Below are 25,211 nucleotides of genomic sequence, written 5' to 3' on the forward strand. Positions count from 1 at the left end.
ACCACCCAGCAGACAATGTAAAGACATTATGTTCAGTGAAGAGGGATTAATGTTCCTCAGCTGACAGAAGCTGCAAATAATGAAAAGATAGCTAGCAAATAATGAAAAGATAGCACAGAGAAAGTGAGAAGAAACGAAAATGACTTTCAACTAATTTTGAGGTAAGGCTAATTTAGCACATTCAGATGGCAAAGGAATGAGAGGAAAGGAATCTTTCAGGTTTCACACAGAAAATATAAAAATACCCACAATCTGAAGAGTTAAATTGGGCAAGAATTTTTTTCTTGTGCCACAGATTTACACTGAAGCTTTGACATATTTTTCTCATTCTAAGTTGAGAAGTATCCAGAATAAAGTAAAAAAGAAAAAAAAGGAAAAAATAAGAATGTTATTAATCCCTAAAATCGGCAATAACCCACAATTTAGGACACTCTTACCTGGGATCTTAAAAGGACGGCTCAAATTTAAGTTCCTTCTTTTCCCAAGAACTAGCTCCTCTATTTTTTACTGTCCCAGAAGAGTATTTTAAACACAGCCCTACACCTGGCCCTCTACTTCCCTGCCCATTAGACCTGCAGAGGGATGGGACATGACTGTAGTCCTGGGGACTGTGCAGACTACACCTCTGAGGATGCAGGATGCTGTGGTTCAGCTCCCTGTTCTGATGAGGTGACCCATCTTCCTGACACCAGAGCCCCAAGTGCCACATGGTTACTCTCTCTGAGCAGACTTTCTTACTGAAATCTTTCTGATTTTGATGTGGAAATTCACACACAGACTGACAAGCTTTTATGGTGCACCTGTTCTCACACAAAAGCCCCATTTTGTGATGGAAAATCATTCATCAGCTATCACTGATAGCTCCTGTTATCTTAAGTTTTCTTTCATTCCCAAAACTCCCTTTTGTTCCTCAGTATCTTAGAAACCACAATGAAGATAAGCATGAGAAAAAAAATAAATGCTTTCTATCTAGTTTAATACCATGGTGAGAATTTCTTCACTGACATGACGGATCAAATTAAGGAAGACATTTAGCAAACAATAAAACCCCCCTAATATTTTAATAAATCAGGATTTTCTTTCCCAAATTCAGCACGTAACTGTCACGATTAACACTTGCTATAAATGGATTTGAAGAACTGAACAGAACATATCTATGGTGCATCTACAGTAAAGTTCTGACAAATACATTCCACAAATATTTACCCGTAACACCACCAGACATCAACAAAATATGAACATTAAAGAAATTACTGCAGCATGTTAGTTTGGTAATATTAGTAAAGCAGAAGTAACTTTCATCTTTTAATAAGCCATCAGAACATAAAATAGCATTTACACTTCCCAATATTGCTTTGAAAACAGACTCCATATAGCTTTCTTACACCAAATAGTTATCAGACAGATTAAAATCCTGAAAGACACATACCGCGTAAACTGCTGGTGGTTAAGAGAGCCCGTGCTTTATCTGCTAAATCACTATTTAGGGTATTTCCCAATAACAAAACATCAATGGCCTCCTGCTTGGAGCTATCAAAAAAGTTATTTTGAATCGTTCTGGTCACAGAACGAGCACCATCCTTCAGCTTTCCAGCCTGTTAGGGAGGAACACGTATAAGATATTTTATATTGGACACTGCTCACAATAACATTGGCAATATTCAGTAACATATTTGCAAACTACATTAATGATTTCAAAATCTAAGGCAAGTTCCTTCTTTAAGTGTTAAAGTCTTCTGAGCCTACTGTACTATGTTGTGCTTCTCCTTTCCCCACCCAAATGCTAAACCACACAGTCGTACCTTCAAGGCATATCTAACAACCGGATTATTCCAGTTTGAATTATTTGAAGCAAACAAAACACTGCAGGGAGGGGAAGAACATTTTTCCCCCTAAACCCTTGGTCTTCAAAAATGAAATTGATATAGTGCCACGTTTAGACCATGATACGGGATTTTGGGCTTTTCCCCAAATAGTGACAGATGAGCAAGCACTTGAGTCTAAATGTCATGATACATGAATATATATGTATGTATGTATATACATATGAACATATTTGTTCAGAACTCACATTCTGAAATTTCCATGTTCAAAAAAAAAAAAAGAGATAGCTTCAACTTATTAAGACGCCTTCACTTTTTAAAAATCATGCAAGTCTTATGCAGTATCCCAGAAGGAATATATACACTAATCTATAGCTACATATATACGACGACACTGTTGTTGCACAGACTGTACACAAGTGCCATGAACAGTGAGTGCTCCAAAGGAAGTGTCCAACTACCTGAGCTAAACAAGAATCTCCAACAGATCTACTACTACTACAGATATTCCCTGCGCATCAGACACCTGAATAATGTAATCAACATGTCAAGCAGTCTCGTACTCAATTCAAAAACCTGTATTATTATTCAAAAAACACAGTATTAACCTGTGTACACAGCAGTGACAATGACAGGCACAAAGACATTCTTGATTACATGGTTTATTGTGTTTTATGTATGTTAAGTGTATTTTGCCTGTGAGGTGTATTTAAACACATGCTATTGCATGCATATGAAACATAAACCATAATCCATCAGGGATGCTGCATGGTATTAAAAAAAACCCTTCAAGTTTACAGCTTGCATTGTTCATGAAGGTCTCTTAAATGCATTAAAAAAAAAAGACAAAAGCTTAAGAAAACTACAAAACGAACCCATCATTTAGTTCTATTAATAGCACTAGACAAGAAGTAAAAACTACTCTTTTGTCAGGGGTAAGCAGTAGTGAATTTACACCATGATTTTTGGAAGACGATGTGGATGAGGTGTTAGGGAGCATACTGTTGCAACAGAATTTTAATAGGATGCTGCTCCCTTTCTGTCAGACAATGTATAACTTACGGCACAAATCAAAAAACCACACTCACCATTCATATATCAGGCAATTAATTGAAACGAACCCAGAGAAAGCAAAAAAAAAAAGAGTAGGTAAGGAGTTAGATGTTACAAGTACTAAAATACTTTAAAAAGGACCATTTTTCAGTATAGAAACGCATATCAACACATTTAAGGTTAAAATTTTTTTCTCCTATCCTAAATTTCTAGGTTTTTTTACTTCTAAATACTCCTGGACTTCAAAGAATCAGACTGAAGAGCAAGAAAAGAACAACCATCAAACTTTTCATTTGAGAAACGAGACTACAACTAACAACTTAAAAAAACTACCTTTTGTTATATATTATCAGAGTACTCAAGAAGATACTCAGTAGTGACCTGGTCAGGTTTTACTGAAATAATGGCAAGTATTGTATGGTTTGCAAGTATTAAAGATCCTCTTTGAATAGATGGACTTCCATCAGAGACGCTGTTGTCTTATTTGTAAGATGTGGTACTCATTAACAGTTGTACCAGAGCAGGGATCCTGTGTTATTACAAAAACAGCAGAGTACATGTACTCTGTGTTTCAGACATTAAAATGGAGGCATAAATACCGCAAATGCATTTTACAAAGTAAAAAATTTAAATGGCCAAATGAATGGCAGAAAATTATTAATTTAGGAAAAGAAACAAGTAAGGTTGAATGAGAAAGTCAGGAGAAGGGGAGATACCCCATAAAATACTTACTGTAGTTTTCCTGACGGTCTGGGTGACATTTTTGTAAGAAAATAAAACTAAACACCTTTAACCAAATTCCACTCTACACTAAAATAAAAGCAATTCCCAAATGAAAAAGTCTTGTATGCATCCATTAAGGGTAGAATAAACAACAATTCTATTTTACTTCTTTTTATGTAGCTTACTGCAATGCCTTTTATATGTGCAAAGAAGAACTCTGATATGGTTTGAATGAACAAGTGATGGAAAAACAAAAGTCAACTATGAGTACACAGTATACAATACAGAATGAGAAGCAGCCCATTCTTGAATAAAGGAACAGTATGAAAAGAAATTCTTGAAGGAACTAAGGGCAATAATTACTATGGTTCAACATTTGTTTGTCTTGACATGTATCACCTAGTGAGAGAGATTTATGGAAACAAAAAAAGCAACATTGATAGAAGAAAAATAGAATAATTAGAAAATGCAAACAACTCGGGCATCAAAAAAGACAAAATAAGTTGAAGAGAAACAGAGCATTACACTGTCATGTAGTACGGAGTTGTTATCACAACATTAGAAAGCAAGGCACAAACAGAATTTAGGAGTGTTTTTCACTGATTGCAAAACTAAAAAGAAACAGCTGGAGGAACATGCAAACAAAAAACACCCGGCTGCAACTGAGGAATTTTAACACCGTTAATAAACACTAAAAAGTATGAACAACAATGTCTAGCAAATACAGAGACAGAGTGAATGAAACTGAAACAATACAAGGCAGAGGTACAGAGAGAAAAATGAAAGTATTCAAAGAAACTAAAGCTGATTTGAATATACATTTTTCTGAACTATGATCTAAAGAAACGAAAGCTTTGAGCCTCATCTTTTCCTGCAGAACGCTGTTATCTGGGAGGCATGGGCATGGTTGAGAAAGGATGTACTGAAACAAGATCTGGTTATCAACATAACCGACCTCTTTATGTTATTCTTTTGCTGTTGTTTAGTTGGTTGGGTTTTTTTAGGATTACAACAAAAGCACATTTAAAAAAAGAAAACCTCGTAACTGCTATATTAATTACAAAATCTGTAAGAACCCGTAAGTAATACTGTTGAAGTTTCTATTAAATGTACTTTACCTTAGCTTTCCCTTCAAGGGCTCCAGTTCCAGCATAAATTTTACTGACAGAATCACCATTCACAGACCACATGGATCGGAAAACTTCCTGAAAGCGGGTAACCAACTGAGGCTTCTCAGCTAATCCTAACACCTCCAGTTGTTTTGTTAGCATCTGCAACAGTTGAAGACAACATTTGCAAAAGAAAAATGTTTAAATGCATTTATTAAAAGATTCATCATTTTTTCAGCGTATGTGCATAAAATATCTTTGGTTTATATGTATCATTCTGAATAAACTGACAGCATGTCATGTTTGAAAGGGTACACCATACATGTAACTTTAGCCTCCAGCATTTAATTTTCTTTTAAAGATAGGCAGCAATGTAGGAAAATAATTATTTAGTTGAGTTATAAATATTTTAATTTAAAAATTCAGTAGTTACAAGGTAATCACTTTTTGGTTCCCAAGTCTTTCTACTTACATAATTTAAGAGTTAGAGCAATTCACGTTTTTCCCAAAAAAGCGTAACACCAAACAGACTGACCTCTATTACCTCTGCAGCAGCAAAAGAGCATGTGATCAGTGAAACAAGAATAGCTTCTCATTCTGTTTTCATGCAAAACACGCTGCAATCCTTTATCCTTACCAGTCAATATACCTGAATTGATTTTCCACAATGCACAGTCTACATAAAATGCATTTAAATTGTATACATACAGTACACAGAAAATGCATGATTCTATGATTATTTTACATTTGAATACATTACTTAAATGTTGCACTATGCTCATGGATGTACAATGGGGCATTGTACCTTGTTTAAAATCCTGGTTTATGAAATCATGATTATTTTAAAAAACTCAAGCAAATTTCTCATATTTGTGGGTACCACCATAATACTAAAAATAAATACAAAAATTTAAAACTAAATAAAATGCTATTTTCAAGAGCTTTAAAAATCTTTAAAACCTCGAGATGTCCAACAGCAAGGAGTCTAAAATTATGAATATATAATGACACAAAGGCAAAATTCTGAAGGTTGGTCAGAAATTAACAGAAGTTACAACAGGGAACTTGCAGATAAAATTATATATACATAAACAAGAAGCTTCATAAATTAGGTGCTTGATACTGTAATTTTAAGTGGTTATCCAGAGCTCAGTACTTGTTATATTAAGTCTTGATCATGTTAAAAAAGCAAGAATTCAAATATCTCATTTAAATAATTTTAAAATTAAGCAGCTCATGAGGAGCTGCAAAGCTAAGTTTGCTTAATTAGTACTACATGTATTAAAACTGTATAAAGGTTCATTCTTATGTCATACAAAACTACTGTATTATCAGCAAAATACAAGAAGCAATGTTTCTCATTCCTTGCTTCAAGCTTGCATTTCTATCTACAGTAAACTATCATAACTCCAGCAAACAGATTTAGGACCAGGAAAGACTTCAGGTAATCATTTGTTTCTCCCATGGCCAATTAACAGAAGATGGACAGAGGTACAAACTACATAACACAATACAATGCTGTGAGATTTTCAAAGCATGTTGCTACTCTTTTCACAGTGAACTAAGTAAGAAGAATTGTTTTCCTTAATTTCTGTAATTAAAAGGTGTGGCCCCCTATGATGCATGCAAAGTTGAAACAATGGAGAAAAAAGCAGCAGATCTCTCAAACTGTACTGTAACCACTACAGTATGCACTGATGTTGAATGTTAAGAGAAAACTGTTCAGAGTAATTGCATGAAAGTAAACAGTTCAGCATTCTGTTTTGACTAAAACACCAATGAACTGGCATCAGTGTTAACTTTGTAAACACAGCAGCAAAGCACTACATATTCCAGAATCAGAAATGTTTGTTCTACAGCTAATGAATTTTGCTGTTCTCATAGAAATTCCTCCTACAGATGCTAGAACAAGAGCATTTTAATTAAATAAAACTCAGAAAACAAAAGAATAATCATTTTACTTAGTTTCATGTTACAGCACCCATAAGTTTTCATTTTTAACCATGCTAATGATTTCACCTTTAGGAGCCAAACTTAGTTTATTGAGTGGAGCTGTCAGAAGTTTTTCAGAGCTGCTCTTTTAGACCAATAAGTACTATTTTACTCCATCAATTCCTACCAGGGTCAAGCTCTACTGTATAAGCCTTCAGGCTAGAATCTTTGTTCCAACAACAAGCCAATATGCTGAAGCACAACCCTGCAGAACTGAATCCCACGGTTAACTTCCAACTACTCCATTTGAGTGTGGACAAAGCCTCAACCATGGTACCATACCATGAAGGATTCAGAGCCCAGTGCTGTGAAAATATGAACACATAACACTGGCCGATGCTAAGAACAGTAATCCTATATCCTGAAAGAACTTAATCTGATAGAGTAGCTGTCAATTCAAGTGTTTTTGTGAAGGACTACAATACTACCACCTCTTCTAAAATGGCAATCCTGAACCTTAACAGACATAAGAAACTGACACCTAAAAAGAATGAAAATTCTTCATACTGCTGCATGACTATCATTTAATTACAACTACTACACAACTACTGCTTCTGTAACTACTAAGATCTGGTTGTCCCAGAACAAGAATAGTATAATGCTATAAATCAAACTGCCACCTATTCCAATTCATCTTTCACAGGGAAGGTAACACTACTTTTACAGCCTAATTGCTACAGAAGCATTCGCAGGAGTTGTGTATCTGGAACTGTTTTTCCTACCTCCAAGCCAAAGAAAGCTTGTACGCTGTTTGTTCTATCCAGACAGTCCAAGCAGTTTGTTCTGACAGTACCGCTTTGAGATCTGTGCCAAGGACAATGAGAGACAGAGAGAGAAAACAACTGAAATAACTCATTTAACACACATACCATCAACAAAGACAGGGACATCAAGATCTGAACCAGAACAGCAAATCAGGGTATTGTCAGGGCAATGTTATACTGTCATCGCAAGTGTGTTTATAAATGCATCAGCAAGAGGGTAAGTTCCAATAACAACAGTAAATTTTGCAGCAGTATTCACTATAAAAATCTGATTTATTTTTTGCAAATAACACGAGTCTTTCTTCTTCACTTTTTCTCAGTTCTCCCTGCTTGCTTAGTTAAAATGTTATGCAGGATTAAGTTTTCTTTTCAAACAATCCTAACAAACACACTTCCCAGGAATCTCAGGGATATAGTAACTTTTAGTTAAAACAAAAAGGAAACAAAAAGGGGGAAAAAATTTAAAATGTTACGACAGCTTTGAATTTGTTTAACTGAACTAAAAGTAACAAGAACTTGTGATAAAACTAAAGCCAGTTTCAACCCCTCATTACTTTCTCTTTCCTCCCTAAACAAAAATAAAAAATAAGCCCCTTCCGCTTAGTTTAGCAGATGCTTGAGGTCCTCACACATGCTGATCTGCTCCCCCTTCTTCGAGAAGCCCATTAACTTGTGCTACAAAGCTCTCAGAAGGATCATACCAGGCAACATCCACATTCTTCTTGCCAAGCAAAGAGTACAAAATTTTAATGGCTCTTCCAGTGACAGACACTCATTCCTTGCTTTTATCATTCCCACTACACACTGCCCAATTAAGTCAGAAAGGCTTCACCACATTTACTTGTAGATCTAACTATAAATTGTAAAAAAGTTTTGAAGAACTTTCTCCAAGATTATTTTTTTCATTACTATCTTTGTATGGGATATGAAATGTGAAGCAACTTGCTACCTGTGTTAGAAAAATATCCCTGACATCCTCCAAAGTAGATGGTCCATGAACTTACAAAATTTGTCATTGTATCTAATAAAAGACACAATTCTTCAAGCTATCACAAGCCACAGCCTATTTTGCTTTCATTCTGTTGTCAGTGTCTTTGATGGGTGACAATATTGTCTGCATCTCCATCAAGACCCATGGTGTTCCCCCCGAACACAAAATATCACACCACTTTTAAAGTTTTTTGGAGAATGGTCAGTGACGTTTTGAGGTGGAGAGGGAACCTAAGCACCCTCCCACTAAATCTAATTTTACTCAGGACTAGTACAACCTGCCCAAGGGTGTTTTAATCCCACAGCCAGGTTAGAGCACAGAGTGGCAGTGGAACCTTCTTCTCCTAACGCACTAGAAATGATGAAACCCCACAGCTCATAGCACAATCCCCTCATTCAACAATTCTCTTTCCCATGGAGAACCTCACTCCACAGTTTGCTCTGGCATTAATTAAAAGGAGGAAGGATGTGGAAGGGAGAAGAGCAGGAATGTTGCCTATTTCTAACCCTGCTTCCCTTCTCTTGCAGAAGAACATAAGCACAGCCTTTGCTCCAGGAAGAGGGGTGTGGAAATGGGGACAGAAGAACAAGTACAGCAGGAGCAGGAAGTATGGAACAGGGCAGAAAACATGCATTCCATTCATATTTTGTGGGGAACTTAATCTCTCAAATGGGGGACCTAGATGCACACAAAGATTGCACTGAACATCAGCATTTACAACAAACAGAAAACGGTATACTCCATCACTGAGCAAAATATGAATAACATTATACAGGAACATGGAAAACCACCATTCTTAAAGCCCATATGGGTGCACTCAAGAAAAAGGATGAGTGCCCATTTTTACCAAAATTACCAGGTGAATGGCCTGAAATTAAGTCATGCCCCCTCAATGCCTCAGAGATATTTTCCATTAAAATTTTAGAGCATATTCAGAATGACACAAAAGTGACTCATATTTCAGTTGATAAGCACCATCTTGGATACAACAAAAGTACAATAACAAGTAATATTTTTTCTCTTATCTTGTGGCCAATGGGTGAAAAACATCTCAGAAACATCACTCAATTTGAAGAAATTTACAGAAGTCACACACACAAACCTTTTAACTTCCTTTCCATCAAAATAAAAAAATCCACACTCTAAGAATTTCTGGACTTGAGGTTTAAGCACACTGTGCAGTTTTTCTGCCTTTCCACCTTTAACCATTTGATGATAGTCGAAGTTCACCATTTTGATATCAGCTGAATGTTCAGATGCTTTCAAATGGCTCTGACATTGTAAAAAGAGAGGAAAAAGATATAAATACACCAATATCTGAAGACATAGTATAAGCTAAGTAAAGGCTACAAATATTTTTAAAGCCATTTTCTTAGCTATCTTCTTTATTACATGCCTTCTGTTAGGTAAAATGAAATAATTTTTATCACTATTGTTCAACAAATCACTCAGAACTGATGAGTTTTTCCCCGTGTGTTTCTCTTTTTTTGTCACAAAGTCAATTTTCTCCTTACTATACTGGGGGTCACCAAGACAGTCTACAGCCTCTTCTACAGTTAATATGCTTCGATTTGCAATGAGCTGTTCCAGTGGAAATCCTTTTCATGAACAGTCACCATTTCAGACACACCTGTCGGCAACAGGGACTGAGTAAACTCCCTGTAAACTGCTACTTTAAAAAAACAGTCCCATTATTTAGGTTGCTGTGAAGGGCTGCTTAAGCAAAACTTTCTTTAATATTCCCTGAACAATCCTGAAGTGCTCACATAATCCTTGTTGGCAAAGCTATGATCTGCATTGATATGCATCTGGGAGCACTAATGTCTCCTACCAGGATTGCTCAATACAGGGAAGATACAAGTGAATCGCATTAAGACATTCAACCATTATAATACAAAGGGAGAGGGAAAAAGGCAAAGGGAAATAACAGATGGCTAGTGTTCTCTGGCTTCAGACAGAACTTCTCAAATTGTCAGTACAACGTGACAGTTATTTTTAACCCAACTAGTGGGAATTCATGAAAATGGCCACTTACAGTTAACATCTTCTGAACAAACATTCCTGTTTAATCATGAACCAGCTTTTATGTTTAAATTGACTAAATTAATTTTTATTTTTTTTAAATATTAAGGAATATATCCAGGAGGAATTCCAAGGGAAAGATTTTAAAAATAAACATCACAGTATTAAATACCACAAAGTAGCATTTATTCATTCACCAATTTTATAGTGCAAAAAGGACTTATTTTTAAAATAAGCCACTATTAAGCACGAAATATGAAAAGAACTTAAAATCCCTCAACACTGTTGCTGACAGAATTATTCAGTGAAGTAACTAATCTGAACATAACCAAACAGTTTCTGTATCTTAAGCACTGTTTTTATGATAATACAATTTTAATCACAAGTGGTAGAGCACAGCATACTTGCTTCATTTTTTGAAGGCTATATAAAAGCTTCATCACAAACAGGCAAATTCCAAGGATATGCACAGTGAACTGTCATACTCACCTGAAAAGCTTTGCTGAGCATGTGCTCCCCTTCTTTTGCCCCAAGTAAATTTACAATAATTTGCTTGCCATATAAATTTTTAAGAGTTTGGAAATGCCTGTTAACAGAAGAAAAATTCCACACTCATCTTCTGGCATGCACAAAATTAACACAAGCACCTGCAACACCAGCTGAGATGTTGCAGAAATGTACTGGGTACTCTTGTACTGCCGCAAGCCTTTTATTATGTCATGTCCAAACAAATCAATAAAACTCAGTAATAGCACTAACCACTGGCTGCTATTCAATTAGGATAATAGCACCAATTTAACAACATACATTTAGTTAGAGCCATAAGGCTATGAAGCTGAAGTGTCATGGCAGGAATAAAATCAAAATATAGATTTTACTTTTACACAGCAGCTGACGAATACAGATTATTCAATACAAGCATGCTATAATTTTGGTTTGATTTTGGTTAGTTTGGGGTTTTGTTTTTTAATTTAACAAAGGATTTCACTATTTTAAATTTCCTTCAAAGTTTTCAACAAAGCACTCAAAGGCACAAATAGTCCTGTAGAAGTCTGACAAAATTGCCCAAGCACTTTGCTGCTTTGCTGAATTACACGTTTGTACAGACAGAGCCTCCCGCCCCTCTCATGCATCACTTATCAGAGGTTTGTAGTGCATTAACACAAATTTAAGACATTCTTTCACCTGTCAAAAGCTGGTGCATTCGCCTCAAAACCCCTTGACATTCTGACACGATGGGATCCCACCTATGACAGGAAGATTGCATTAAATTATTTGTCTCTATGCATTTGATGAATTGTTCTTCAAAGACCTATTTTGATCCTAAATATGGCCTAAAAATTCATTTCACTTTCTAAATGAAATATTCAGAATTTATTCTTCATGCTATGGTGTGCACTCTTTTTTTTTTACGCTTTTCTTAAATACCTCTTCTTTTTTTTCTGAAAACTGGGATGAAATTATACTGCAAAAACTTGATCCATGTTGCCTTTCTGAGAAGACATAGCCTCAAGAGCAATTCAGAAGAAGAAGTCTCGTTGTGTGCCCTTAAATAACCTATTTTAAAATAGCAATTTAAACAGAAAAGCTCAGAATTTCAAAGAGAAAACATCTAAAAAACAGTGGTCATTCAAATCTTAGCAAAACAGAATTCAGAGACTTGAAAGCAGCAAGCATGGTGAATTAAACAGTAACACCGTCTTACTCCTGAAGTATGATCTCATCCTGACAGGTAACTGTGCAGAAGAGCCTAAATGTAAGATGTTTAAAAAGACATTAATAAGTATTATCTGCAAGACTGAATTTATCTCCTGCTTACCTGCAGACCTGGCTGTTCCCAAAATAATGGAACAGATCCTCGAATCTGTATGAAAGATGACACAGAGTCATCCAAAAATATCACCTGTTGAGGAAAAAAAACCACCAAACATTAGTGTTAATAGGTATTACAGCATAAGGGTTTAGGTTTATTAGCCTTAGCTAAACATAGGGTAAATAAAATACATTTACATATTACATATTCCATACTGTAAGCTAAAATATTAATCATGTTCCCTAGACTCCTCTCTCTCTACACTATGAACAATTCATAAAAGAAGTTCTGGCAGTCTCATACGCCCCTGCAGAACCATGATTCACAACATCTAAGAAAACACAACACGCTTTTGTTATTGGGGCCTGAATGAATTCACTGCTAAGAGTAACTTGTTTTAAAAAACCTTGTTAAGACCTTCCTGTAGGAACAGTTATATTGTACACCCAATGCACAGAAAGTAACAATACTGCTTACTAAGAGCACCTGCACAGATTTTGTGCATCAGAATCCAAAATACAATGGTCTACTGAAGTTTCCTGTATGTTTAAGTGGAATGACATGCTAGTTATCCAATAACATTAGCCTAACAAAAAAACTTGGATGGGGAAACCATACGCCACTCTGTCCTAACTACTGAAACTGGATGTGTACAAGCAGAGCCTTTCCTGGATAAAATCCTACTGAAGTCACCAAAACTTAGCAAAGTGTCAGTGAGTCAACCAAAGATACCTACTCACATGGAGTTGCAGAAACATCTTCACAACTAGTTTATCATAAGAAGTAAGCAAATAAAGGCCATCAGAGAATGATTTAATAGCTTCTTGCATTTTTTAATAATAAAGGCAAAGATAGCCAATGAAATGCAGCAGAATTACAGTGGCTTTAAGAACTACCTTTCACAAGAGCTATGTTAAGTAACCCTAGGAATGCTTTTATCTTTTCTGAACCACAGGGTACTATGTATTTGCCAAAAATCTCTTTTGCTTGTTTCTAAGGCTTTTTACTTTATTACTAGCTCAGGCCCAAAGAAGTACATGCTCACTTACAGCCCAGGAGGCTGAAAGGAAGTACAGCCACCTGCAACAGTTCAGCTGATGGGTAACAGCTTCTTAAGCTACTGAAACTCAGACCCGTGCATGCCCTTACCCTAAGCTACACTGAAAACCAAGATCATTAAATTATGTAACCTACTTAAGATTCTTTATTTAGCAGCAAAGGAACTATTCAAATATCTGTTGATCGCAGTCTTGACTTGTGATCTGTTGATTTAGGGCAACAAAACCATCCACAGACACGCTTATCTTGAGTTCATCAGCCAAGCAATGCGCACTGTAGTGTAACCTACCTGCTCTGTTTCAACAAAGTTAGCAACGTGTCCATCATCATTTGTTCCCCGAACGTTAAATCTGGTGCCAGCCCGCTCACAGCTCAGTCGTGAAATGAGACAAGCCTTTGCCTGCTTGTGAGCCGCATAAATTGTCCTTATCTCCACTCCTCCACACATGAGACGTAACAACCAGTCATCACAGTTCACACCATAGTGCTTCAGATGTAAATGCAGTGACTGGTTCCTATCAGGAAAAATGAAAAAAGATAACTGGACGGAAATAAAATACAGCTCAAATTGTTAAGCCAGCTACTAACTTCTTATATTTTACACCCCCTACTAGAAATAAGAGAATAAAAATATGCATGTTATAGTTTTATGATACACCTCTTATTTAAGCATACCTGAAACAGCAAAGTTTACAAGAGAACAGCTTAAATATTTGCACAATAAGAATACGTACGGAGTGAAGCCATGAATTTTAATTAAAATAAAATAAGAGCCCTTAAAAATATAGCCCTTATAGCCTCTGCTCTTCACCCAGCAAAAAACAGCACTCCAAACTTGTTTATATTTCTCCACTCAGCCTTGTTTTGAGAAGCCAAAGATTACAGACTCTGGCAAAAAGCAAGCCAAAATTCCATTTACAGGTTACATTTTTGTGATGGGTAAAGCACCATTCAATTTCACATCATCACAAAATAAAGCTAGAAACAAAGTTTTGTCAACATACACTGATTATTTCTATTACAAGTCACCATAAGGCATTATTTGCCCAGACAAGCTTCCCAGAACACACTGATAGCCAACTGATTTTCAAATTTCTGTAAATACAAATTTCAGGGTTAAGTGTTGGTACATTATATATCACATATACTGTTCTCTAATACCAATTACAACTCAAATGAAAGAAAGATCTAGGACTTGCACATATCTGTGCATTAAACAGTACCAATCAACACTGTAGTAAGTAAATAAAACTAAAGTTTGGGGTTTGTTGAGAGACAGAGTCCCACTCTACTGAGGCCTGGCTTTTGATCTTCTTTGGAAACCGCCCAGAAAACAACATGTTTGACTGAAAGGTTGAAGCTGTTCACTTCAATTTTAGCCCTTTCATTCAAACTTCCAGTACAAAAACCAAAACAAACTTATAAAACACCTCAGTTCAATTATTAATGAGGATTCAAATCCTGTAAACCAAGTATGCATTCACTCTACAGAAAAGTATTACAACAGGAAACTGAGAAAGCAATCTGGGACTGAACTTTTGAATAGAAAAAGCCCAAGAAAGCTTACAAGTGCATAAGCTGAATACTTTCTGTTACTGACTTTAATGTTTACATGCCTATTCTTGGAATCTGTGACATTCAATCTACCTCCTGCGAGGACTAATTCTTACTAAAAAAGAGTCAGGTAACTTCAGAAGTCTTATGACAGGGGTCAAAATCAGACAAGCTTATTTGGACAGGGTGAACAGGCATCATCACTTCTCAAGCCTTCAAATACTGACTTATCAATGGAGAGCCCAGTCTTTTTCCAGATGCAGAGACAGACAGCTAGTTACAGATAGGCTCCTGTAACTCCTGTAAACCTACATCAAAGTAGATGTGTTTCTGAAGACACAAGCTTATTTTCTGTCCTAATACACATATTTTGTCTTACAGAGTAATCTGATCGTAACAATGGCAAAGTGTAGAGTAGCACTGGCACATATGGCAGAGCTGGTTTGGCATCCTGTATATTGGACAGGAGAGGCAGGAAGATGTAGCTTTTCACCTGTTGTAACAGCACACTGCCAAACCTTCAAGATCCTTTCAAGGTTCATGGACACATACACCATTTTTAACCACAGCTGAAAATACGGGAGCAGAATTTCTCACACAACAGTATGCATTACTGGTTATTATTTAAGCTGCTTATTGGCAGAAACAGCAGAATTCCTTTCACCAAGAATTCCCTGTGTGAAAACCTATACTTTATTCAAAAATACTCTGTAAATAGATACTGAATTCAGCAGCCAAGCAATGTGCACTGCAGCATAGACTACCCACTGTTTAAACAAAAACAGCAATACGACAATTATGTGTACCATAACACTTTAAAAGCCCTTTTGTTTGTCGGAAACCTACTTGAAAACTATATATAAACACCACACCTTTTTAGAATCCAGAATGTTCAAAGGATGAAAATTTTCTTTAAAGCTCTATTACCTTACTGATTTTAAAAAATTGACACACTTAATGAAGAATTAAGACACCAAAGCTGAAACACAACATCATGACAACTGTTCATATCGAAGCAATATAGTATCACAAGAAGTGAAAAACAGTGTCTTCCAATTAAGAAACTCCAAGTAGCCATGGAAAAGTTATATCATTAATAGTATACTTATGTCCTTAGATATAAAATAATGCTATTCTATCTCATCAACATTTTCACGGCAAAGGTGTACATTTCGGAGATGATAAAGACAACACTAAAAGCTTGCCACAGATTAGTCTGCACAGGCATGCATTATTCTACATAGTGGCTGATAAAATGCACTTTGAACTCACCAGAAGAACCTATTGTCAGTGGTGTGCTCCTGCATGCTGCGGTGAGCATTGAGACTAAGATCTAAACTGACCCCAGTTGCAGACCATGCAAAATAAAAGTTGCCCGAGTTCAAAACTTTGCGCACTTCTGAAATACGATCCTCATCTGTTGAATCAATCCGTAACGATACAAACTCGGTAGAAGTAACTCGAAAAACTTCCGAGTCTTGAATCTTTCCCACAGACATGCATCCTGTTACTAGAACCAGATAATGTAACAACGTGTCTCCTGTAAAACAAGAAAAGGCACATATAACAGAATGAATCTTGGTGGAGTGTGATGTATTCAATGCATTCATATGCTTAAATGTACACATCCTGACCCCCAGTTTGCATGAATAAAGTACAAAAAGAACCAACATCAAGAACTCATTTTCAAGTTCTACAGAAGAAAACGCAAACAGGAGAAACTGTGCTGCAAACAACAGGGATTGTGAAAACGGAAGTTATTTTTGTCCACTCCCTCATATCTGGGAGTGCTCCAAACTTGCAAGTTACTTGATGAAGACAAAAAACAATGAGCAACAAAGAGCCCAGTTCCTGTTGCGAGCATCCTGTGTTGTGCAGTTTCACAGGAGCAGCACAGTTCTCTTTCCCAAATGAAAAAATAAGGCTTTATGTATTTTACTCACCAAGATTTAATCTTAATACACCCAAAAGCCCATATGCGTCCATTACTTTGGAATAGGTATTCTTGATTGTGTCTTTTTCTGCAGAAGCTATGGAGAGAAAATGTAAGATCTTATGATGCAGAAGACCATACACTAAGACAGGGAGAATGAGTCCACTCTAAACTGAAAATCTGAGATTACAAAAGTAGCATTTATGTGAAACTTCTGGAAAGAAATCAAAATGTATGAGCATATGGCATCTTATAATGGAAAATGAGTATTTGATTTTATGACAAATTATGATCATGCTATGTTTTTAGGCAACAAAAATAGGACTTGCATAAACTCCAAGTGATATTAAAGGAGAACACTGGCATTTTTAACATCATCATCTCTTAATATAAAAAGCATCTAAAACACAGGCAAATGAGTTCCATGGGTATGTTTTCCCTTAATCAGTTAAAATTACAGTATCGCAAAATGCTGCTTTTTTTTCCCCATGAAAAAAAATAAATCTCTAAGAATAAAACTGTGATGTGGCAGTATTATTTCCAGATAAGTAAACAGGATTATCACAAGCACATTTTAACTAGTGCTAAATATATTCCAAGCAAATAAAATCTTTTGCAGGTCCACAAGATAATGGTATTTAAAATCCATGTCTTATATTAGGAAAATACAATTTTCACAGGCTTTTTTTCGGGGGGGAGGGGGGGATGGAAGTAGTATTTTAGAAGAAACTGAAGTATATGTACCATTATTCACCTGGGAGTTAACGTACACTTTAGAACTTTAATCAGCACTAGAAAAACAGACCCATAAGCTTGACTGTAGAGCCAGGTGACGGAGATGCTACAGATCCCACCTATCGTGAGATTTTTGCTCGTGACTGAGACTGCAATTTAAGTGCAAAGACCAACAATTCCAGCTGTGCCACTGGACCCACAGGGATCAAGATTTCTGAATCACCAAGGATCAGCACCTTCTCCCTCCTCAGAAATTACCTGATAAATAATTTTCACTTTGACAATCAAAAAATAAAAATTTCCCATGAAGAAAAGCACAAATCAAAACACCTATTGCCCTGGCATTGTCTTGTGATCTCTGTCACATTGGCTGCATTTTCTCTAGAACTGCTGCTGTGAATTTTTCTAATGATTATTCCCTCAGCTTAGCATAGCTTTGCCTGTGCACAGGTCTATCCCTTCTGTTCAACTGTCCACCAGCTTCATTATTAAACTGGTGAAGAAACTCCAATACATATGAAACAACTAGCTAACCTCAGCCCGAAACCTAAGCTCATTCAATGTTTTAAGTGCATTTTAAAAGCTTATCTATTTGCACTGATACACTGTATTCCCTTAAACCAGATGCCAAAGAGAATTATAGCAGCATGATTATTTCCAGAGTCCTCACCCATAATAAGTGTTGAGATCCACAGCCAATCTAAACATATTGTTTACAGACACTGATTTTGTTAGCATCACCAAACCATGTTTTTCTTAACCAGATCACCATCAGCCTGGAAAAAGCAACTTCTAAGCTTCAAAACCTGGAATCCATTCTTCCAGCAAGCATTTAATGAGGTCAGCCTACTCCTATAAACTCAACTTTTGGTAACCAGAGAACTGTTACAGTCTTCTTTCATTTAAAATTATTAATGAAAGATTGAGGTTTAGTTTCAGACCTTTTGCAGGATTTTTCTTAAAGGTGCCTGCCAGCATTTAGTGACATTTCAGAAGAACGTTTTTTCTGTCTTCTATGGATTTATTCTCTTTTTCCATGGCACAGAATGCCCATTATAAGTAAACCCCTTAGTAAGTAAATGCCTGAAGTAAATGAAATAATATGGGCTTTGTAAATTCAGATCATCAAAAAAGGCTGCTGCAAATAAAGCAGCAAAGGGTTGAAAAAAGCAAACATAAAAAAATGGAAATTTATAAACTTACTGTGTTTAGTGAATTATTATTTTCTTAGCAAAGTATCCAAGCACCAACCAGAAGCATTTCTTCACCAAAGCAGTAAGTTTCATGAAGATCTATGCTCTGTCACTTCATTCCGCATGCAAAGCCATCAGATACAGCTGGATATGCAAGAGCCACTGAAGGGACCCCATCACTACAGTATCTTACATTCAGTGAATGCAAAGTTCAGTTTCCTCTATGAACAGTTGAAATTATCAACTGGGTGAAATGCAGCTTAGAAGTTAAACCACAGGAAGACTAAGGTAATCCCAACAGAAGGAGAGAGCATCTTCAAGAGCATTTCTGAAAGCATTTCCTCTCTAGCATTGTTAATGAATGAGACCACCTCTTCCCAGAATGGCAGGTTGGTCTGCAGCCATGTGAACCCTTTTGACTTTGATTTATGAGCTCCACATCTTGAAAAGAATTGCAACTAATACAAATATGCACTCAGAAAACAAAATACCCAAGTCCCCCAAATTAATGGACCTATTTCACCTTGAGAAATTGACTTTTCTATTTACTCTATCTTTAAATAGCTGAAGTAAGCAAACATAATTAAAGTTGTCTGAAAAAAAAAATATAAAATGATGCTACTCACTAAGAAGAAGGAATTAAGACATGCAACTTCTAAAGACTGAAATTAACAACTGGAATGACAACTTTCATCCATAACACTGGCCTTAACAGATTTTAAATTATACTGTAAAGGAGCACTAAACAGTAGACAATGCTAGCATACTTATGTCTGTGTATAAAAATGAACACAAAACATTACAAGGCAGTATTTCTTCTGTAGCTTTGTATGTCTCTAAGCACCTCATCTACATATCTTTTAAATACCTCGAGGGATGGTGACTCAATCGCTTCCCTGGGCGGCCTGTTCCAGTGTTTGACAACCCTTTTTGGTGAACACATTTTTCCTAATATCCAATGTAAACCTCCCCTGGTGTAAATTGAGGCTGTTACCTCTTGTCCTATCACTTGTTACCTGGAAGAAGAGACCAACACCCACTTCGCTACAACCTTCTTTCAGGTAGATGTAGAGAACTATAAGGTTTCCCCAAGACTCTTTCTCTCAGACTAAACAATCCCAGATCCCTCAGCAGCTCCTCATAAGACTTAATCTCCAGACCCTTCACCAGCTTCGCTGCCTTTCTCTGGACATGCTCCAGCACCTCCACATCTTTCTTGCCATGAGGGGCTCAGAGCAGAAGTCAGGATTCAAAGTGCAGCCTCAGCAGTGCCGAATAGAGGAGGACAGTAACTGCCCTAGCCCTTCTGTCTATGCTATTTCTGATACAGGCCAGGCTGCTGTTGGCCTTCTTGGCTCCCTGGACACAAGCTTGTGTTCAAGCAGCTGTCAATCTCCAGCCCTAGGTCTTTTTCCACTGAGCAGCTTTCCAGCCACTCTTACCAAAGCCTGTAGCATTGCATGGCGTTGTTGTGAGCCAGGTGCAGGACCCACCACTGAGCCCTGTTGAGCCTCATACTATTGGCCACTGCCCATCAATCCAGCCAGTTTTCTACCCAGTGAAGCGTATGCCTGTCCAAGCTATGAGCAGCCAGTTTCCCCAGAAGAATGCTGTAGGAAACAGCATCAAAGGCTTTACTAAAGTCTAGGTAGAAAACATCCACAGCTTTTCCCTCATCCACTAAGTGGATCACCTTGTCTGAGAAGGAGATCAGGTTAGTCAAGCAGGACCTGCTTTTCATTAACCCATGCTGACTGGGCCTGATCCCCTGGTTGTCCTGTACATGCCATGGATGATATGCTCCGTAACATTCCCCAGCACTGAGGTCAGACTGACAGGCCCGTAGTTCTCCCGTCCCTGGGCATCACATTTGTTAACTTCCAGTCAACTGGAACCTCCCCAGTTAGCCAGGAGTGCTGATAAATGATGGGAAGCGGCTCAGTGACCACTTCTGCCAGCTCCCTTAGTAACCTTGGGTGGATCACATCCAGCCTCATAGGCTTGTGTGTGTCTAACTGGTGTAGCAGGTTGCTGACCATTTCCCCTTGGATTATGAGGGCTTCCTTCTGCTTCCCATCCCTGTCTACCTGCTCAGGGTGCTGGGAACCTGAAGAATAAGCGGTCCTACTATTAAAGACTAGGGCAAAGAAAACATTAAGTACCTCAGCCTTTTTCCTCATCCTTTGCCACTATGTTTACTCCCACATCCAATAAAGGATGGAGGTTCTCCTTTACCCTCCTTTTGTTGCTGATATAGAAACATTTTTTTTTTGTCTTTTACAGCATTAGTCAGATCAAGTTCTAGTTGGGCTTTGGCTCTTCCAATTTTCTTCTTGTATAAACTCATGACATCCTTGTACTTCTCCTGAGTTGCCTGCCCCTTCTTCTAAAGGTCATAAACTCTCATTTTTTTCCTGAGTTCCAGCCAAAGCTCTCCATTCAGCTGGCCCAGTCTTCTTCCCTGACAGCTTGCCTTTTTGCACATGGGGATGGCTTGCTCCTGCACCTTTAAGATTTCCGCCTTGAAAAATGTCCAGCTTTCCTGGACTCTTTTGCCCTTCAGGACTGCCTCCCAAGAGACTCAGCAACCAGCCTCCTAAAGAGGCCAAAGTCTGCTCTCAGGAAGTCCAAGGTAGCAGTTCTGCTGACTCCCCTCCTTACCTCTCCAAACACTGAGAACTCTTGTCATTTTGTGATTGCTATTTAGCATACACATATTAAAAAAAAAAAAAAATCACAAAACTTTTAATGTAGTTTTCAGGTCCAGTTGTAATACACTCTTCAAAAAAGCCACCAGGCCTCATATGCAGTGTCAAGAGAGAAAGAGTAAAATATTTTAAAGTCAATATTCATTAAAAATTAATTGGTCATAGTATCTTTAAACATTAACATCTCTTTTGCTCCAAGTTAAATCACAAGTGTGCATCTGTAATAATCACCCCTTATCAATCACTAACTTGTTTAAGAAAGGTGAATGCTTCAGTGATTTTAAAGTGATTAGGTCAGCCCTCTTACTGTTATGCAAATGAAACCCCCACAAAAATCTTATCTTCAGGACAACTTGGTTCAACAGGTATTCTGCTTAATTCCATATTACAAAGTTAAGATCATATTAAAGGTTATCACTTAGACTTTCTACAGTTATGTTCTCTTCTTGGTGGAATCACAAGCTGCTACAAGACATTAGAAGTTAGTGGCTACAATTCCCGGCTAGAACATGGGACACTGAGCTGAGAACAAAGACACACTCCTGAAATCATGTGCAGCTCCTTTGGGAACTCATTTTCACTTCACATTCACTTTTCACCATTATTCATGTCACAAAGACATTTATATGTTACCATAATCAACACATATACTTCAGACTATAAGGAGGAACCCCAAAATAACAAATCACCTCTACCCAGCAATGAAAAAAAACCCAGTCATGTCTAGATGTTAGCAATTATATTTAAATGCTATACACCAGAAAACAAACAAAACCCATCATTTTTTGGAACAGCAAGTTAAAAAAATAAATAAATAATTGCAACAGATGAGCAAGTAAAAGGCTTGGTTGCTTTAACTTTATTCTTCAATACTATGCAAATTTACTTCACAAAATGTGTCATTTCAACTAACACCACTGACAAGGGGGAAAAAATCCAAACTGAGAAATAAAAGCGTGAAAACAAAGCTGACCTATGTAACAGCCTACAGGAAGTCCTTTCCATCTGATTTGGGCTGACTCAATTACATGTTCTCCATTGAAAATAAAACTTCATAGCACAAATAATCTCCAAAGATTTTCTTCTAATACGGAATGTTTTGATTAAAATACACTTACTTCACATGAAAGCCAACTACTGCAATTTTTGCCTGTATAAAATGACAACATTTTAAATTTAACTACATGCTAGCATGCAAAATGCTACCAAATTACTTAAATGTAGAAATGCTATTTTTTTTTCCTAAGTTACATCTGAGAACTCCAAAAATACGCAAACTAAGTGTCTTAACAGGCATCTAATTAGTAAGACCCATCATTCATTGGATGTCAAGTAGGGCAAACCTAAGAGTTTTACAATCATGTCTGCTACCACAGAAACAAAAAATTACTGAATTGGGAAGGGAACATCCATAAAAAGAATTACTTGTTGTCAGTGAAATCCCACGTTAAAATCATGCAAAGGGGTGTGGTAAACACACAGAATAGTCTTCACTCTTTCTGTAAAGCTAGTCTACTTTAAGATGAAAAAAGCCTTCAGATTCTGTCATAACTTCCTAGTATTTCCAGAACTGTGAATCAAATTCTTGCAGATCCATCCCATCATTCAAAGAGGTCACAGTCCTCCCAGGCAAGAGTTACTGCCTTCACCAACCTTCTACGAAGATTCTGACTGTACTTCTTGTACGTTTCAGTGTGTTCTAGGCTAGCATACATGGTTTTTGTTAAACTGTGATTTTGTTGGAAATGCCTGGAAAGCAATGAGTGGAACATCTTTCCAGTAGATCTGAAAGGACAGTGAATTCTAGCAGAATCCTAGGAAAAGCACCTGCTGACAGGAAGACAGTTACAGCCTCCTTCCCCAGCACAGCTGCCCTTGGCACCCACCATAGCTGTTGCTTCCCTGCAGCTTAAGTATTTTAAGATATTATTTAATAGGAAGGCATAGTCCAGAAGATGACATTCAGTAAAAACAGTCATAAAGACAGGAAGGTGAAATTGCTGTCTACTTTTGCACTGTAGTCCCTTCAAATTGGTTTCAGTTTAATACACTACATCAAAATACACTCAGAAACTGTTTCTACCTCAGCGCATATTCAATCTTTCTTGTCTAACATAGAGACACTCTTTCCAGAGGATAAATTATTGATTGAAGAATTTTAATTCTCATTATTGCACCCTCATATATGTATATAAAACACAACAATATTTATATTAAGCTTCTGTTATAGGATACCATCATGAAAAGGAGAATGTAGTGAATTATTTGGAAATACTCTCCTTCCCTAGTTAAGTGGATGTGGATCCACTGAAAACTCTGTATAAATATTACCAGGGGTGTGGGCAGAATCACACAGTCGTAGCTTATTACTGGTGGTAGCAAACACCAAAGAAAAAAAAAACCCTCTGTTTGTAAGAATACAGAATATAGTGTGTATATATAGATATATATATCTCCTTAATAATGTACATATAGCAAGCGCTCATCAAATGTATCTGTTAGTATGTTTTTCTTCAGGTGTCTAAGTTTCATCAAGCACCATATCAATTTAAAATGTTTTGCAGGATTATTATATGCCATCTGCTCCTCTAGATGGATACTAGCATATCTGCTTCCCCCCTTCAAGAATGCAATGTGGAAAGATTTTCTTTTTAAAAATAAGTGGAATGTGGATGGGTAGTGGAGTAGCATTGCTAAGAATGAATACGAATACCAGGATGCCTGCTGCACACAGATTATTTTCACAGCTATTCATCTAGATCTACAGAAAGCTCAGGGTGGGCAAAGTGCCTCTTCTTGTTCACACCTTCCCTCTTCTCAGCGTTACCATAAGATTGAAGTCAAAGGACGTGCACAAAGCTCCTGCTCTCTCCACTCAAGGCTCAGTATTTTCCCAGATGACAGAATTTTCCTTTACTCATTGCATGCGACAGGAGTAAAGACAGCTTCCCACTTGTTTCGTTATGACTCACCAGAGAGGAAAAGGGAGAGACATCACCTCCTGCTCAGTCAGTTAAACCTTTACAGGTAAGGTATCTCATTAAGGAATCCTATTTCAAAGAATAAATATACTGTCTATTTTGTATGTCAAATAAGAAAAAATACATCTATGCCATCCTCCCACTACATTCTATACAAATCAGCAGTAAAGCTGATGACATTTAAAACTAAGTGCTCTTAGGCGGCCTTGAGAGACAAGCTGGCAAGATCCTCTCAGACTTCAGTATCTTGGGCTAATCCAATACTAGGACTGAGTCAACAAAAGAGGTATCAAATGTATACAGGCAAGCAAAGTAATTCTCAGATGGTTTGGTCACACTAGCATTAGCTAATCCACATTACAAGCAGCACATAGAAAACTTTGAGCAGGAGCTGGGCAGCTTCCACATTAAAGGCTGAGTGATTATGCAACAACCACCTCTGTGAACTATCCCTCTGACCCTCTTCCTTTCTTCCATCTTATTCTGTTAACTTGAATAACAGATTCAGTACATGCACACCATTTTGCAAATCACACAACATTTGAGTTGTATGGCATTTCATAGAGAGGCCTAACTAAATCCTCTGAATCATCCTGCAATGCTTCACTGCATGTAAAGGGGATGAAGGTTAATACCGTTATCCTTCCCTCAGCAAAATGACAGATTACTTCCTCCAAGATGACATTTAAAGACCAGTAAGCTTTCATTCCTTTCTTTTAGCCCCTTTCAAATCCAAATTTCTATAAACGGATACTCCA

The 25,211-nt window shown here is 37.1% G+C and overlaps 1 protein-coding gene across 9 annotated transcripts in view; it reads right to left on the reverse strand.

Moving 5' to 3' along the window:
- SYNJ1 (synaptojanin 1) overlaps positions 1-25,211 on the reverse strand; it is a 63,408-nt gene that overhangs the window by 33,735 nt on the left and 4,462 nt on the right. For 7 of the 9 annotated variants that reach the window (XM_061359063.1, XM_061359062.1, XM_061359061.1 and 4 more), the window contains exons 3-12: positions 16,847-16,933; positions 16,176-16,443; positions 13,639-13,864; positions 12,297-12,380; positions 11,663-11,724; positions 10,967-11,063; positions 9,558-9,727; positions 7,423-7,504; positions 4,718-4,870; positions 1,430-1,595 (exon numbers count right to left, since the gene is read on the reverse strand). In XM_061359063.1, coding sequence (XP_061215047.1) covers positions 1,430-1,595; positions 4,718-4,870; positions 7,423-7,504; positions 9,558-9,727; positions 10,967-11,063; positions 11,663-11,724; positions 12,297-12,380; positions 13,639-13,864; positions 16,176-16,443; positions 16,847-16,933 — 1,395 coding nt within the window. The remainder of the gene's footprint in view (positions 1-1,429; positions 1,596-4,717; positions 4,871-7,422; positions 7,505-9,557; positions 9,728-10,966; positions 11,064-11,662; positions 11,725-12,296; positions 12,381-13,638; positions 13,865-16,175; positions 16,444-16,846; positions 16,934-25,211) is intronic. The other 2 variants (XM_061359068.1, XM_061359069.1) reach the window with 1 other exon arrangement.

Source organism: Neopsephotus bourkii, unplaced genomic scaffold, assembly GCF_033783945.1.
Source record: "Neopsephotus bourkii isolate Nb327-2 ecotype Australia unplaced genomic scaffold, CSIRO-AGI_Nbou_v1 NB_962, whole genome shotgun sequence".
Lineage (NCBI taxonomy): Eukaryota > Metazoa > Chordata > Aves > Psittaciformes > Psittacidae > Neopsephotus > Neopsephotus bourkii.